This window comes from Zeus faber, assembly GCF_960531495.2.
Source record: "Zeus faber genome assembly, chromosome: 4".
Taxonomy (NCBI): Eukaryota; Metazoa; Chordata; class Actinopteri; order Zeiformes; family Zeidae; genus Zeus; species Zeus faber.
In genome coordinates this window covers 4,259,028-4,274,041 of record NC_137191.1, presented here as the reverse complement: position 1 = coordinate 4,274,041, position 15,014 = coordinate 4,259,028, and the positions used below count along the sequence as shown (strand labels likewise).

Sequence of the window (15,014 nt, the reverse complement as noted above, 5' to 3'; positions counted from 1 at the left end):
GGGCGGGGTGGAGGTGGAGGTGGAGGCGGTGGTCCTGGGGAGCTGAGGTCCATGGATGGTGCATGGAGAAAAAAGGACTCTGCCTTTAAGTTGAATAAGCGTATGAATAGGAGAGACTTTGACTGAACATTTGGCTGCAAAATTATTTACTAAAATATAAATAAGAAAATATATATTTTTTGATTGAAGTTGATAAGGTTAACATAAATAACTCCACTTTTTTAGTTGTATAGACCACATGACGTAGGTTTTACCACCTCAATGTTTTTTATTTCAGGCTACAAAACTTTTTGCCTTTTGTGCCTTATTTAAGTGTTTCATGTTTGGAAAATATGAATAGTTTCATATTCAGACCCCCTTATAAAACCTTATGAATGAATTAATAAAAATCTGGGAAAAAAAATTATACTGAAAATAATTTAGTTTGAGAAATGTTTTAGAAATGTGATCCTCCCCAAACAAATCGAATCAAGCACACCGTGACAGTGGCAAACAGTAACTGAGAAAGTAGGAAAATAAATAAATCTACAATAAAAAAAACACTGTTTTTATTTGCTTTGTTTTTGAAAAAGATGGCTCTGATCTGAGCTGCGAGGCTCAGCGTGATGGCACGTTCCACTTTTTTTTTTTTTTTTTTTTTTTTTTTTACCTCTCTTGGGGGAGGTGGGGGGGTCAGACGCACCCAATCCCCCCAGTAATTCAAATCGTGGTTTTCTCCATGTCGCTCCTGCTGTTGGCGGCCATCTTGCCTGCTGGAAAGGAGTATCACCTCATGTGCGGTGGGAATGGTTCATTCTTATATGTATAACAATGCCTCTTCTACATAAACAGGGGTTTTATAATTATTTTGTATTTATTTCAACACTGATGTAGATTTTTTAGTATATCATCTGTCAAATAATATTAAGTCTTAAATCATTTTATTTGTGATGTTTGTCTCCCACCCCTCCTTTAATCCATCTTAGTTTTGCTGGTATGTTCCCTTTGTCATGGTCTGATACGTCAGTTGTTTTTATGTTTGGGTGAGTTTGTTTTGTGTTCTGCCTTTATTTATTCAGAGTTTTGTAAATGTTTCCCTCATCCCCTTTGATACACATCCTAGTTCTGCAAATACTTTTTGGGGGCTTCTCCATCTTCTGACTTGGTCCCTGACACACTAAAATGAGAATGAGGACACATACACATATATAATTAACAGCATTCGTACCGACCAGTTTTTTGAGGTCTCTCTCTCCCTCTGTCTGTCTGTTTGTCTCTCTCTCTCTCTCTCTCTCTCTCTCTCTCTCTCTCTCTCTCTCTCTCTCTCTCTCTCTCTCGCTCTCTCTCTCTCTCTCTCTCTCCATGTAATGAACTCACCACATCAGGGAGCTCTTCTCGCTGGCCTTGACCTTGGGTTTGGCTTTGAGCAGCCAGTCCTCCTCGGGGATCGGGGGGCTTGGCAGGGTGTAGAGCGGGTGGCTAAACAGCGCCTCCAGCTTGGACATCCCAGCGCCGCCGGGGCGGTCGCGACCCGCCTCGGCTGCGCTCCTGACGGCAGAAACCGCTCTTGGACGACCTCCGGCAGGTGCGGCTGGTTGCCCCGCCTCGGGGGCGGTGGAGTTGGTTTGCGCCGGGACCCTCGGGAGACTCTCGGGCCCCGCCGCCCGGGTGGGGCGGTCGCACAGCGACTGGAAGGTGGAGAGAGAGTGCAGCGCCAGCAGGAGGTGGAGGAGGAGCGTGGCGACAGCCAGGGACAGACAGATTGTCCTGGAACGAGTGCGGAGGCCCCACCTCATCCCGCTGAGGCGTAGCAGAGAGAAAGGGGAAGAGATGGGGACAAGGCGAATAGGAGGATTGGGGTTGGAGGGTGGAGGAAAAGAGAAGAGTTGATTGATAGCATCAAAAAACCTTCGGGGGTGAAAAGGGTCGAAACGGGTCCATTCGTTAGTGAACTTGAAGATGAGCCTTCACCATATGCAGTCCTTCTGGATAGACTAGAATTAAAAACCTTATCAACAGTTTATGAGATGTCAGAGGTGCAGTCAACACCAGCTGCTGTTCCTCAGTCGCTGCCTTTGCAACACCTCAGGCATCCAAACGAAAAGGAAGACCCCAACTTCCAGATACACACCTTTTTTAAGCCCAAGGCTGTCTGATCAACGTGCACCACCAAGTCCTCTTTGGGCTTTCCTCGTGACACCAACGCGCTCCTGTCTCCTGCCGCCCTTGGTCCACCGGCTCGTCCTTCCTCCTAAATGGTGTCGCCGGACTCTGGGCGGGAGCTGTGCCAGGTTACGGTGATCTGGAGGGAGGATCGGCCTGCGTGCGTGTCATCTGTTTAACTAGGCCTCAGGAAGTTTGCTCGTCTGTCATTCCGCTGGACTTTTCCTCAAACGTGACGATACAACTTTGGCCTGAATTAAAGAAATGAGTCGGTTGACGTAGACCTTCAAGGCAGGAACGTTGGGGAATTGAGATAAAGGGTTTCCAACAATGTTAACACTGACTATTAAACCCAAATAAGGCATTGTCCAGGGCTCGACAAATTTGTTGATTAATGTTTCCCTTTCTTGATATCACTCTCTTAATATTGTAACATGGATTATAAATATAAAGGATCAATAAAACTCAATTCTAAAATTATTACAATTTGGGAACCTTTAGGCATGGTTGCCAACTTGGCAAACACTTGTAAAAGTCAGTGTGATGACTACTTCACAGTCCTTCAGAGGTTCATGTGTGTTTCGTCTTTTCATGTTCGATGCCCTCTCGGTATTTTAATTGTATCCTCCAGTCCTCCTCGGGGATCGGGGGGCATGGCAGGGTGCACCGACACGACCCAAAAAGAGAGAAAAAACAAAAAAATTCGGGATTTCATTTGAAGATGAAGAGCCATCGTGCGCTCAGCTCATCTGGAGTCTGTTGGAGGCTTTTATAAAGCAGCAGCTGAATATTCAGCCTTTTAATGCAGAGACTTTGGACGGGCCTCAGGGAAATTCCCTACGGAGCCGCCGTGGCTTCTCTCTTAGGCGAGGCCGAAGTTGATGCGCGGGTTTTAGGGGATTTAAGGGCACACAAAGGGACACAAGGACTAGTAATCAGTGCATGTCTTGGGATATTTGCACGTACTGTAGATGCGGACGCGTCCACAGACTGTAGAAACAGCCCTTTAACGTGACCACACCCACACCGGACACAGTCTCACACTTGGTCTGTGTGTTCTGTCGTGGGAACCAGACGCAGTTTGTTTGATGAACCTCCCTCTCCAGAAACGCTTTTTTTCCTCTTTATTTTAAATGTATAGAAATGCAAGCGTGGCTACTCTCACTGGACGAGGTCATAGATTCATCGACAGAAAGGTGGTGTGGGCGGCAGCGGGAATGAAAGCGTCGAATGGGCGCGACTTTGAGTCCTGCTTTCCATATAGCTTTCCATCCCTGCGCTTTTTCATTCTTCTCAGCTTTCGTGCAATGTCCTCTACGACTTATGCAAGTACGTTGAATGGCGACCGAAACGCGAGTGAGGATCGGCAGACTTGCATAACATGTCATGACAGGGCTCCTATCCTGAGTGTGTGTGGTGATGGGGGTTTTAACCTGCCGCTCGTTAGCCCAACCAACGAGCAACAAGCATGCAGCCACCCTGATCCCATTCACCTAGATCCAGGTCAGGTGTGGCTGCTCAAACCATCCCATCTCCACACCACAGTATTCATTACATTTACTGAATAAAGCGGCGTTGTCGTCAAAAGACGACAGCGCTCATCAAAGGAGCAGAGTCATTCATCGACGTGTATTTATCTACATCGGGCAAATATTTACCCGATGAAGGTTCCTTCACTTTATTCTGGGGGGGGAGTTGGCTTCAGGTGGGAGGAGGGACTTGTGGAAGCGGCTCCACATGCGCGCACGGACCAACCACGCGCACGCGGCGAGACCCATCGGGGCACGAGGAGACGGCCCTGCCCGGTTTCACATGCAGTACACATCCTCCGCCCTTCCCCTGCGCGCACATGCGCAACCGACACATGAATATTGGATCACGTTTCATCATCTCTCGATCGAAAAAAGCTGTCTCCCTGCCTGGCGGATGAAAGATTCATCGTCATCCCTCCCCTCTGCCCCGTCTTTTGCTGAGCGTACTCCCGTCTCACCCTCTCGCTCTTTTGTTTTTTTCTCTAACTTGACCCATCGTCGTGTCGGGGCGATGGTTGGGTGGCTGAACCTAAAATCTCTTCCATCCATCATCTGTCTAGTACTGGATCTCTGACCGTCAAATTGGGTGGTTTGGGGTTGATGGTTCAACTCTTACAGTCACCCCCATACACTGAAATTCATATTGTTTCTTTCTCTCTCTCACTCTCTCCTACGTACACACACACACACACACACACACACACACACGCTCAGGGACAGGCCAATCTCTGTCTCTGCCAGCGGTGAGATGGTTGCTAAGATACAGCGATGAGCTTTGAAAACTGGAAAACATCAAGTTAAGGCTCTTACGCTCCCAAAACTGCACTCGGGAGATCAACAGTCGGGAAATATTGAGCTTTTTCTATTCGACAGCTCCATCGCAGCCAGAATCCCAGCGCAGAAGTCCAATTTGGAGTGAATTTCCTCCTGTCACAGCAGTATTATGGGAACTGAACTCACTCTATGCAGCTGCTTCCCTCAAACTGCCCCGGAAAACCACAGGCTTCCCAGCGGGTTTTTACTTCTTAATGCTCGAACAGGTTGATATTCTTTATTTTTAGTTCTGAGATTTGGAAATGCCACTTGCCAGAGTTCTCAATTTGACTCCGCGGGCGGTGTATGAATATTTTAACCCGACACAGTGATAGGGAGGAGTTATATAAAGAGCATCTGAGGTGAATAATGAATGAGATCCGACAGGGGAGGACGAGAGCCTGTTTATTGACACTAGACCGACTGTGGGATTGTGAGCATAATTGCAGAGAACAGAAAACAGATGACTGATGACAACATTTGAAAAAATAGGCTTCCAGCTTAGAGATGAGTTTGTTCATGTCACTGGAATCCAAGTGATTCCAAGTCTATAATAATAAGGAAACCATCATTGTCGATTGAGTGTCAGTGTAGATGGGGTGCAAAGAGAAAAAAACACAAATATTTTAAACACTGAAGCAACTACAGTAAAATGTGGAATTTGTAAGAGACGCGTAAGAAATATCAGCTTTTTCTATTTTTGCTGATGAGTCCGACTGGGATGGATAGAAAACAGGGCTAGAGGTTAGTGAGAGCAGCCGAGGGCGAGTTGCTCTGCAGGGTCATGCCGCACGGTAAACATGGCACCAGGACCTTGTGTTCAGAGGATCAGTCAACAGTCCATGTTGTTTTCAGGTCTGCTGTACCGAAAGGAATACGTTAGAAAGTCGTTGTGTTTCTCAAACCACGTGTTTGCTATTTTTCTACTTTAGGCCTTATTTAAACGTTGGTTCCCATCATTTATAACTGTTCATAGCAACGACTTCACTGAATGCTTCACGATCACTCTGCTGCAGCTCTGCACTATGCTTAAGTTCAGTCCAATAGGCCAAAAACATTTAAGCCCAAATTTTTTTTTTGACGGGAAGCTCACAATATAGTCAGGCAGTGTTTATATGTTATACGATAACAAAGTGCTCGCAGTGCATTTGATCAGGTTTTTAAGGGTTTTATTGACTTGCTTTCTACAAATCAAGCTCTTTCGGCTACATCCACGATAACATATGAGACTAGAAACAGGAAGTTGCATAGCTTCCTACTGGAAACCTTCTGAAGCCAACTTTAGGCTCTGGATGTAACGCAGGAATTCATTGAGTATTTAACAAAAAAATTATATTAGTTATTGGAAATGTGACACGTGTGACTGTAACTTTCCCATTTTTTCAAGGCTTCCACATTTGCCCCATTGAACTGCACTGAAGCACAGTGAGAAGCCGAGTGGCAAGTTTCTCAAAAGTGTTCAGCCTGCTTGTGCTATGAGAAATTATGGGAACCAACATTTGAATAAGGGTGAAAAAAAAACCCAGCAAACCTGTCCTTTAAACCGCCGCGTCTCTCCTCATCAGTCCACACATCCCTTTCCGGCAGAAAACACACGACTAATGGTTTCGCTTCAGTTGCTTAAGATTGTATCAGTCACACAGAAATCCCTTTCAAAAGCTTCACTCCCCATTTAACGCACAGGCGTGAATAAGAGGCTTTCACCATTCTTCCAAAATGCTCTGCACTAATAAAGCACAACGTTTAATCTAAATGTTGTCTCAGTGGGATTTCATTCAACATAGACAGTATTTGAGGATGATTGGTTCATATAACTACAGTATAATGAGTATATTAGTGGAACTACAAATGTACTGGGGCATAATGTGGATAATATGAGGTTTGTCAAGACGAGGTTGATGGAAGGTAAGTCATTGTGAGTTGAAGCTCCATCAGCCCGACGCCTTCCCACACGTTTGCAAACGCAACATTTTGAACAAATTCAGATAGAAATGATGAAGAATAAAACGAGAAATGCTTAACGGTCGAAGGAAATGTTTGTCGGTACCAGGGTGATCAAACCTGATGCGCGTTTCGTCTCCGACATCGGTGACCTCACAACCGTTGCTTTTTCAAGAAACCGCGACGCAAAGACATCATTGAATCACAGCCCCCAAAAACTTTATTGTACAATCAGATCAGTCCAGTTCACGCATATAGGTCCGTTCCATTGGATCATTAAAAACTGGCGTCAACGTTGAAAAAACAATAACAGAAAGTAAACCTCACACCCGTCATATCATCCCAGAGGTCGACGCTGCTCGGAGATTGAGTCCTAAATGCCTCTTCAGGGAAGGAACGCTGTTTTATTGTCGTGTGGCTCCAGGGTCGGAGCCCTTTGTTGTCCCAAGAGGAGAAAAAATAAAATAAAAAAAATAAAAAACACAGAAAAGTGGACTTTTTTTGAAAACACCCCCTGCAAGTTGTATCAAAATATTTACATGTAAAAAAAAAAAAATAATAATGTTAAAAATCTTATTTCAAAAACCTAGTCATTTTTAAAGTGAGACGGAGGGAGAGTGAAGCAACGTAACGTAACGCACGGCGTGGAAATTTCGAGCTTGCACAAAAAGAAACAGCTGAGGACAGCAACTGATTTGTTTTTAACCCCCCCCCCCCAAAAAAAACAACCCCTGTGTGTGTCCAGCACACACAGACATTCACACACGTGCACACAGTCCCTGAAGAGAAATGTGGAAAAAGGACGTGGGAGACCCTGGACGGCTACAGAACTCTGGAGAGGGAAGGAGGTGCTCGCAGGTGCAGAGTAATTCATCGTCATAACATCATAATAATAAAAACAATGAATGAAGGCGATCGATAGAACAGAAGGTACGAGGGCTGGGTTAAAAAAAACAAAACAAAAAAAAAATTCAAGTTTCTGTTTCAATTTCTCTGTATCTGATGTTGATACTTGAAACTTACCGAACCATATTTCTATATCGTAAACATATATGCAAGGGTGAATTGTTTTTTTTGCAATGTACGTCAGATGTTAAACTGAAAAGTTGCGTGTATGACATGTCAATACATCGATATAGAATTGTATTGTGAGCAATATCATCAATATTGGACTAAATTGATATTCATTGAGTTGTGACCCTTTGCGTATAATAAAAATGTATAAATGGTGTTGTGAGATCCTTCCCAATCCCCAGCCCTAGAATTCTACATTTGAATTGCTAAGTGTCCATTTGAGATGAGTGACGGGCGGTCGCCGGCCAAAGCGATCCCACTTACATGCACACTAATAATAACTCAAACTTAGTCGGTTTAAGGCCATAATCTGATTATTTGAGCGGTGGTGCTGAAAGGCGTAGTTCAGTTTGGGTAATCGGAGTGGTTGTGATGTAAAACGGATGGAGCCTGCAAACACTGTCCAGATTAGTGTGTCCTGGTAAGACGCTGCCTCCCACACGCATCGAAGATGCACGGCTGGTCCAGGGAGGCTGGAGGAGAATGGCAACGGAAGGAGCTTCCCCTTCAGGAGGATATGACTGACCGGTGCTATTTCCTCATTTTTATATGTACGTATACAGTATATAGAAAACACACATCGAAAACATACATCGTGAATTGCATACATGAGCTCTTCCCTGCTTCCGTCTGCCACATCAGTCGAAGGAACGAGCTTCTTGACTCCACCTTTCGTCCACAACAGCAAAAACCTACAGGGAGGTTTTACCATCACCATCATTCTTCAAGTCCTGATCACGCCAGCGTTTGTGACGGCAACACTTTGCACCGGATTCGAGTCCTTCCAATGGAAGCGATTCCGACCGTGATGCCCTCGGAAGGGGCCGTCCCAAACCAGAGAAAGCCAACGCATCAGCCGCGTCAAACAATCCTATCTTACACTGTTCAGCGTAGCTGGTGCATTGGTTGTCACACAAAACAAACAACAAGGTTTGCGTCGGGGGAGAAATAAAATGGTTGAATTATGTTTTCTTAGGTTTTATAGTTGCAGGAACCAGAGCCAATTCCCGGTGTGACCGGGGGCCTAACGCTGTACATTTGAAGGCTTCAAATACTGTTGAAGCCAGTGATCTATTAGTGTGCATGTAAACAAGCTCAGTCTCGTGTGGAGGTACAAAAAAAAACCAACAAAAAAAAAACACTTAAGAAGCAGAACTGACTGGCGTTCAGCTGGTGGCTGGTGTTCCTCTCCCTCCTTAGGTGTAGAAAACATTTGCACTCAATTTAAAGTCTGAAATTTGGCGGTTAAAATGGCCTACGCCGTGCAACGCGACCGCCACCCTCAGCCGTGTTGTTTGAAAGCGGTGCAGCGAAGCTACGGCTACAGGCGGCCTGCGGCTATATCCGCGACGGCACCGAACCACCGTCCCTCCTTTCCCTCGCTTTCGCCCTCGTAAGAAACGTGTCCAAATCTGGAGGTGACCCGGTTCACTTTCCACATTTCCGCCGACCTGTCTGGGTCCACGCAGGGCCTCGGCCGCCCCCGGTGAGGGAGGATCGGGGGTGGGGTGTGGGGGGTGCTAGGAGCACTTCCACACGCACACCGCCAGACTGCCGCCGAAGAACATGTAGAGAAGGTTCTTGACCTCGTGCGTCACCTCGAACCCGAAGCCCTCGCCGATCACCACGTGCCACGAGCTGCCAAACTTCTTATCCATGGACTCCTTGATCATTTTCGCTGCACTCTGAGAGAGGGGCGGCACGGATCACCAGGGGGCCCAAACATAGCACTTCATATTTTTCTTGCCGGGGAGACGATAGACGATGAAGGAGACATTCCCAACGTCATCGAAACCACAACTCACCTCGTTGTTGGTGGCAAACTTCTCACAGGCCGTCACACATAGCTCCATCGTCTCAACGCGCATTTCCTCCGGCATGTCTGTGTGCTGGAGACAAAAAAAAACAACAACGTTTGGTCGTCACACCGACACACACTCTCTCAACGACGCACATCCCATTAATTCATTCAACAATCAAGACAGGGATCAGAATTAGAATCAGAATGAGTTTATTCCACCGGGCGCATTTACATTGAGGAGGAATTTGTCGTAGTGAGGATTTGGCCGTTTTTTATAGATGATTAGCCTAAAAAAAAGCTAAACAGTTTGAAAATAACAACAATAATAACGACAACAACAACAACAACAACAACAACAGCAACAACAACAACAACAATAATAAAATCAGTAATAATAATAACATCAATAATAATAATAATAACAATAATAATAACAATATTATTATTATTATTATTATTATTATTATTATTATTATTATTTGTGTCGGTTATTGTAACGTTTTAAACATGTTTTTAAGTATGTCGGTAACCGGTGCTTCATTGGCTCATTCACCGTGGACTTACATCCTTGATGTCCCTGAAGAACGGTGTTTTAACAGTTATGATCCTTCCTGGTTCATGCAGTGCGGACACAAAAGAAAGGGACGATACCTTCAGAGGCTCTTCAAACTACTTGCCGTGCGGAAACGCCTTCTATGACCGACTATAGTTTTCGGGGTTTTGTGAAATGCAGCACGAGTTACGGTTTTCCAAGTTTCCATTAAACGCAGCATCGGCTCGGGTTCTCTGTCTACGCCAGTAGTTATATTTTCGCAAGAGCCGAATTTCTGAGACATCCCTTTCCTCCATCAAACAATTATGCATTTTAAAATAAGGCTACGAGTAATATCTTATTAATAAATTATGTAAGCAATAATTGCAATTTATTATCATTACCATATTATTATGACTACGTTTTTATTACCAGCTTCTTGCTAAGAACGTTTTCCCGCTGTCACACAGATTTTTTCACACACTGCAAACAGAGCTAGAGAAGGTTGCACTGCATTCACATGGACTACGGTAGAAGGCAAACCCGAAGGTACTGTGCATGTCTCCTGCGCCTGCCGGGGTTTTTGCGCTGCAGCGGTGGAAAATCTCTGGAAAATCCCACTTAAATTAAGTTAAAAGGCTTGAATAAAAACTGTGGATTGATATAAAAGTAGTTTTTTATATGGATTAATTGCATGGAGGCTTTTGCGGTGCTTGTAGTGAGGAAGCCGATGGAGGATTTGGACACGGTGGTCTTGTGTGGCACAGTTGGTCCGGTGAGAAGTTGCAGCTCCGGGTTATTACTTATACGGTAAGAATATAATTAAATACGAACAATTCTTAATAAAATTGCCAGTGGAAACCAGGTGAAACCTGGTAAAACCAGCACTTATTTAACAGATCATTGACAACGACCAGGAAACAGATCCCTATAGATGCCCTCTCTCAAATGCCGTCATTGGTTGATGTGTCTAAACGGAAATTCAGTTTTCAATACTGCAGACAATGTATTGAAATACTCCTGTATAATTTTGTTATTTCATTTTAAATAACACTTTAAAAAAACGCAACTAGTCATAAAAGAGCCGCATGCAACTGGATGTGTGGACACTGTGTGACACCCTATGTCAGTTTTGTTGGGGTGGGACAACCCTCAACATCCTGTACATGCTGAACTTTCGGACCTCAGAAAGTCGCAGGGTAGCTCTGGCCAACTTCAAGCTGAGAGCTCTATTCAGCCAGACATAGAGTTCCCAGGAAAGCTAAATTACTTGTACTCTCTACATATACACACGATACCATGGTATTACACACATATCCATTCTATTTTGGCTGAAAAATTATTTCATTGCGCACAGAAAAAAAGCTTTCTTGGACAATTCCTATTCACCACGACCTTTTGGTACAATTAGGCCGTACTTCATCACTTTTCCATGCCTAGAAAAAGACACTACACAACTAACTAAATTCCAAGTTTCCCAGGAATTTCAGTGTCTTGCAAAACGTCCTACCCTGATGAGTGGAAAACTGAAAAGCCTCCTGTAATCGGCCTCCTCATTCTTGCTGTCCCCTGTGTCTGCCATCCCGACTCGATTCCAGGACCTGCAGCATCACATCACAACAACACAACATAACAGAGATCAACCCCAGAACCTGAATCATCAAATCATATCATTACAACACAACATAAGACACCAACCACAGGACCTGGAGCATCACATCATAACAGACATCAAGGGGATTCACTGGTTTAATGCTGTCACTATACTCAACATTCAAGATCAGTTGATGTCACATACATAGATAAATATCAACATAGCAACGTTGCTTAGTTACGGGACTGAATATTACCTTATTACAAAAAATGGTGTCTGCTAACTTCAGTTGGCTAATGGTAGACAGCTAATGGAAGCTATAGAGAGTAAAGGGGTTTATGATGTTTACAACACAGCATTATCTGTGGTCTGGGCAGCGCGCAGAGCAGCCTCCCTGCGTTGCTCAACGTCGACTTAGTTTGACGTCTTGGTAAATGACATGTTACGTTCGATTTCGAGCTTGAACTCCAGTTAGCATTAGCTAGTTAGCCACCAATACACACTTCGAGTGGGTGTCCGCGCCGCACTTTCGTACGTTTCCACGACCCCGTGAGCGTTTCTCGATGCGTTCGGCTGCTCGTCCTCAGTATAACGCGTGTTAGTTGTTGTTTTCTGTACCTGCCGTTCGTTTATTTCGCCGCTTGTCCGGTTGTTAAGGAAACAAACGAGATGCCGCCAGAGCCCCGCCCCCTACACCACAGCTCGCCGCGATTGGTCTGTGGTGATGTCATTCAACTGAAACGGCGACGGAAAGTGAGAAGGGACAATACAGACAGACAGACAGACAGACAGGCAGACAGGCAGACAGACAGACAGACACACAGGCAGGCAGATAGATAGACAGGCAGATAGATAGATATACAGACAGACAGACAGACAGACAGGCAGGCAGGCAGGCAGGCAACAGGCAGGCAGGCAGATAGATAGATAGATAGATAGATAGATAGATAGATAGATAGATAGACAGACAGACAGGCAGACAGGCAGACAGACAGACAGACACACAGGCAGGCAGATAGATAGACAGGCAGATAGATAGATATACAGACAGACAGACAGACAGACAGACAGACAGGCAGGCAGGCAGGCAGGCAACAGGCAGGCAGGCAGATAGATAGATAGATAGATAGATAGATAGATAGATAGATAGATAGATAGATAGATAGATAGACAGACAGGTAGGTAGGTAGATAGATAGATAGATAGATAGATAGATAGATAGATAGATAGATAGATAGATAGATAGATAGATAGATAGATAGATAGATAGATAGATAGATAGATAGATAGATAGATAGATAGATAGATAGATAGACAGACAGGTAGGTAGGTAGGTAGGTAGATAGATAGATAGATAGATAGATAGATAGATAGATAGATAGATAGATAGATAGATAGATAGATAGATAGATAGATAGACAGACAGGTAGGTAGATAGATAGATAGATAGAGAGTTACACATATTGTCCTTGGAACATGCACACACATGCAGTTCCTCACTAAATTGTCACCTGGGTTGTGGCGAACACTCACACACACACACACACCTCACACACCTGCTCCAAAGCACAGAACAGGATGGATGCAGCATCTGGACGTAGCGCTCCGACCCCTCTGACCAACCAGAGATTAGAGTGGAGAGAGATTATCAATCTTCCCCCGATGGACGGATCACATGGTATATAACTGTCTGTCTGTTTCTCCCACACCCTGTCTTTGTCTCTGCATGCTGTGTTACCTCCCCCTGGTCAGTGTGTGTGTCTTGCCTTCTTCTCCATGAAGCGTGTGTGTGCACGTGTGTGTTGGATCACAGTGGCGACGTGCCATCAACTAATTGCGAAGCGACAGATTAAGGTTACATGATGAAATGGGACACCGCGCTTGGCTGCGTTTTGAGAAACCCAATTGACCCAGTTTTGCAATAGCAGCAGTTTGTAAAACCTGGATAAAATATATTCTCGTGTATGTGTGTGTGTGTGTGTGTGTGTGTGTGTGTGTGTGTGTGTGTGTGTGCGTGCGTGCGTGCATGCGTGTGTGTGTGAGGAAGAGAACGTGAGTGTGGATGTTTCAGAGGCCGTGTATAAGATCAGGCAGCTCGTTATCGCACACCAGAGAGAGAGAGACAGAGAGAGAGAGAGAGATAGAGAGATATAGAAAGACAAAGAGAGGACATAGAGAATAAAGACAAAAGGCACAAGAGAGAGCGAGAGATAGGGATGGATGGAGAGACATAGCAACGGCAGACACCAGCTGGAAACCAGGGAGACGGGAGAGGATGAGAGGAAGAGGAAGAGGAGGAGGAGGAGGAGAGATCCAGCCCTGATGAAAGGACTCTTTGTGAGGAGGGAGAGGAGGACGAGACGCCGGGGAGTCTGGAAAAGGAGGCGATGGTCTGAGGCACACGTTTTCTTCTTCTCACATTTTGATGAAAGAAAGAAAAAAAGAAAAACAAGAGAGGGAACACGAGTTGAAGTAAAACGAGCAGACCTCACTGTTGCAAAATATTTGCGTTACTCATGGATGATGTGCGAAACGAATAGTTAACACAGCGAAGAGAGTCACCTCCACTTAAGACTTGCATCCCACTGTGTGCAATTCCTGAAGGCGGTATGAAGTCAGTCAGTCAGTACATCTTTATTCGTAACCACCTTTTTAAAGGATGTTGTGTGTGTAAAATGAAATGTAAATGAAAAAAAATAATTACAATAAAACTAATTAAAATACAATTCAATTAAATAAAATTAAATATTATAAAAAAACAACAACTTAGAGCAAGGTAAGAAGCACAATTAAATATGAGTTGGAGACAAACAGAGAAATTCTAAGGTAAGGTAAGGTAAGTGGAAAAAGTGATGGTTGTCTTTCTTATGTGTGTGTGTTTGTGTTGATCCATCTCGTGTGTGTGTGTGCACCGTGCACTCAGTGCTCCGAGGTACACACCACGTGCACGGTGCGTGTACGGTAACCGGGGAACTTCTATCAACTGTGTGAGCAAAAGGTCATTAGAGTCCATGCATTATTTAGACACTGAGCAGCAGATGGGACACAGAGACCCCACACGACGCTGCTGATGATGTAGAACAGAATAGAATAGAACGGAAAAATATAAGGAAATATGGGCGATGGAAAATAATTATTTATTGAATGACAATCCGTCTCACTGCCCGATTCTTTGACATATTTACAATCTGAACGACTGTGATTGATTGACTAATTGATGGGACCTGATCGAGAGTGAAGCAATTTTGTGGCATCGAGAGAAAAGGAACCGAGACCTTAGAAAGCAATGCAGACAGTGTGAGCAGAGGGAGATTAGTGTGTGTGTGTGTGTGTGTGTGTACGTGTGCGCACATGCGTGTGTGTGCGTACATGTGTATGTGTGTGTGCGTGCGTGTGTGGGTAGGACGACGAGTCACGAATCCACGCGCCACAGCCTCCATCTCGCCTGAAGCCGTGAGTAATCCATCGTGCTTCCACGGAAGATCAGAGGCTTTCGCTCGCGTCGTGTGAATTACAAGTTGGCTCTTGCCTGCGGTCACCGAATCAATCAGAGACGCAGCTCGTCTGGTCGGACAAGAGCAGAAT

At 44.8% G+C, this 15,014-nt stretch overlaps 2 protein-coding genes across 2 annotated transcripts in view; both read right to left on the bottom strand.

Moving 5' to 3' along the window:
* Positions 1-1,775, bottom strand: part of fam20cl (family with sequence similarity 20 member C, like) — a gene marked incomplete at both ends in the record, with an annotated part of 46,820 nt that extends 45,045 nt beyond the window's left edge. The window contains 2 exons of the mRNA XM_079998883.1: positions 1,357-1,583; positions 1,695-1,775. Of these exons, the coding sequence (XP_079855009.1) occupies positions 1,357-1,583; positions 1,695-1,775 (308 nt within the window). The remainder of the gene's footprint in view (positions 1-1,356; positions 1,584-1,694) is intronic.
* A 7,184-nt stretch (positions 1,776-8,959) lies between these two features.
* On the bottom strand, positions 8,960-12,114 carry LOC307229387 (dynein axonemal light chain 4). The gene is made up of 4 exons (XM_079999387.1): positions 12,048-12,114; positions 11,346-11,436; positions 9,308-9,391; positions 8,960-9,187 (listed from the first exon to the last, which is right to left on the bottom strand). Exons 2-4 carry the CDS (start codon positions 11,415-11,417, stop codon positions 9,023-9,025), a joined length of 321 nt encoding a protein of 106 aa, XP_079855513.1. The 5' UTR covers positions 11,418-11,436; positions 12,048-12,114; the 3' UTR covers positions 8,960-9,022.
* Between the last annotated feature and the right edge of the window lie 2,900 nt (positions 12,115-15,014).

Coding starts and splice junctions, on each gene's coding strand:
- LOC307229387 (XM_079999387.1), bottom strand. CDS start 11,417: ATGGCAGACACAGGGGACAGCAAGAATGAGGAGGCCGATTACAGGAGG. Junction 9,392..11,345: donor TCAGTTTTCCACTCATCAGG/GTAGGACGTTTT, acceptor TTTTGTCTCCAG/CACACAGACATGCCGGAGGA. Junction 9,188..9,307: donor AGTTTGCCACCAACAACGAG/GTGAGTTGTGGT, acceptor CCCCTCTCTCAG/AGTGCAGCGAAAATGATCAA.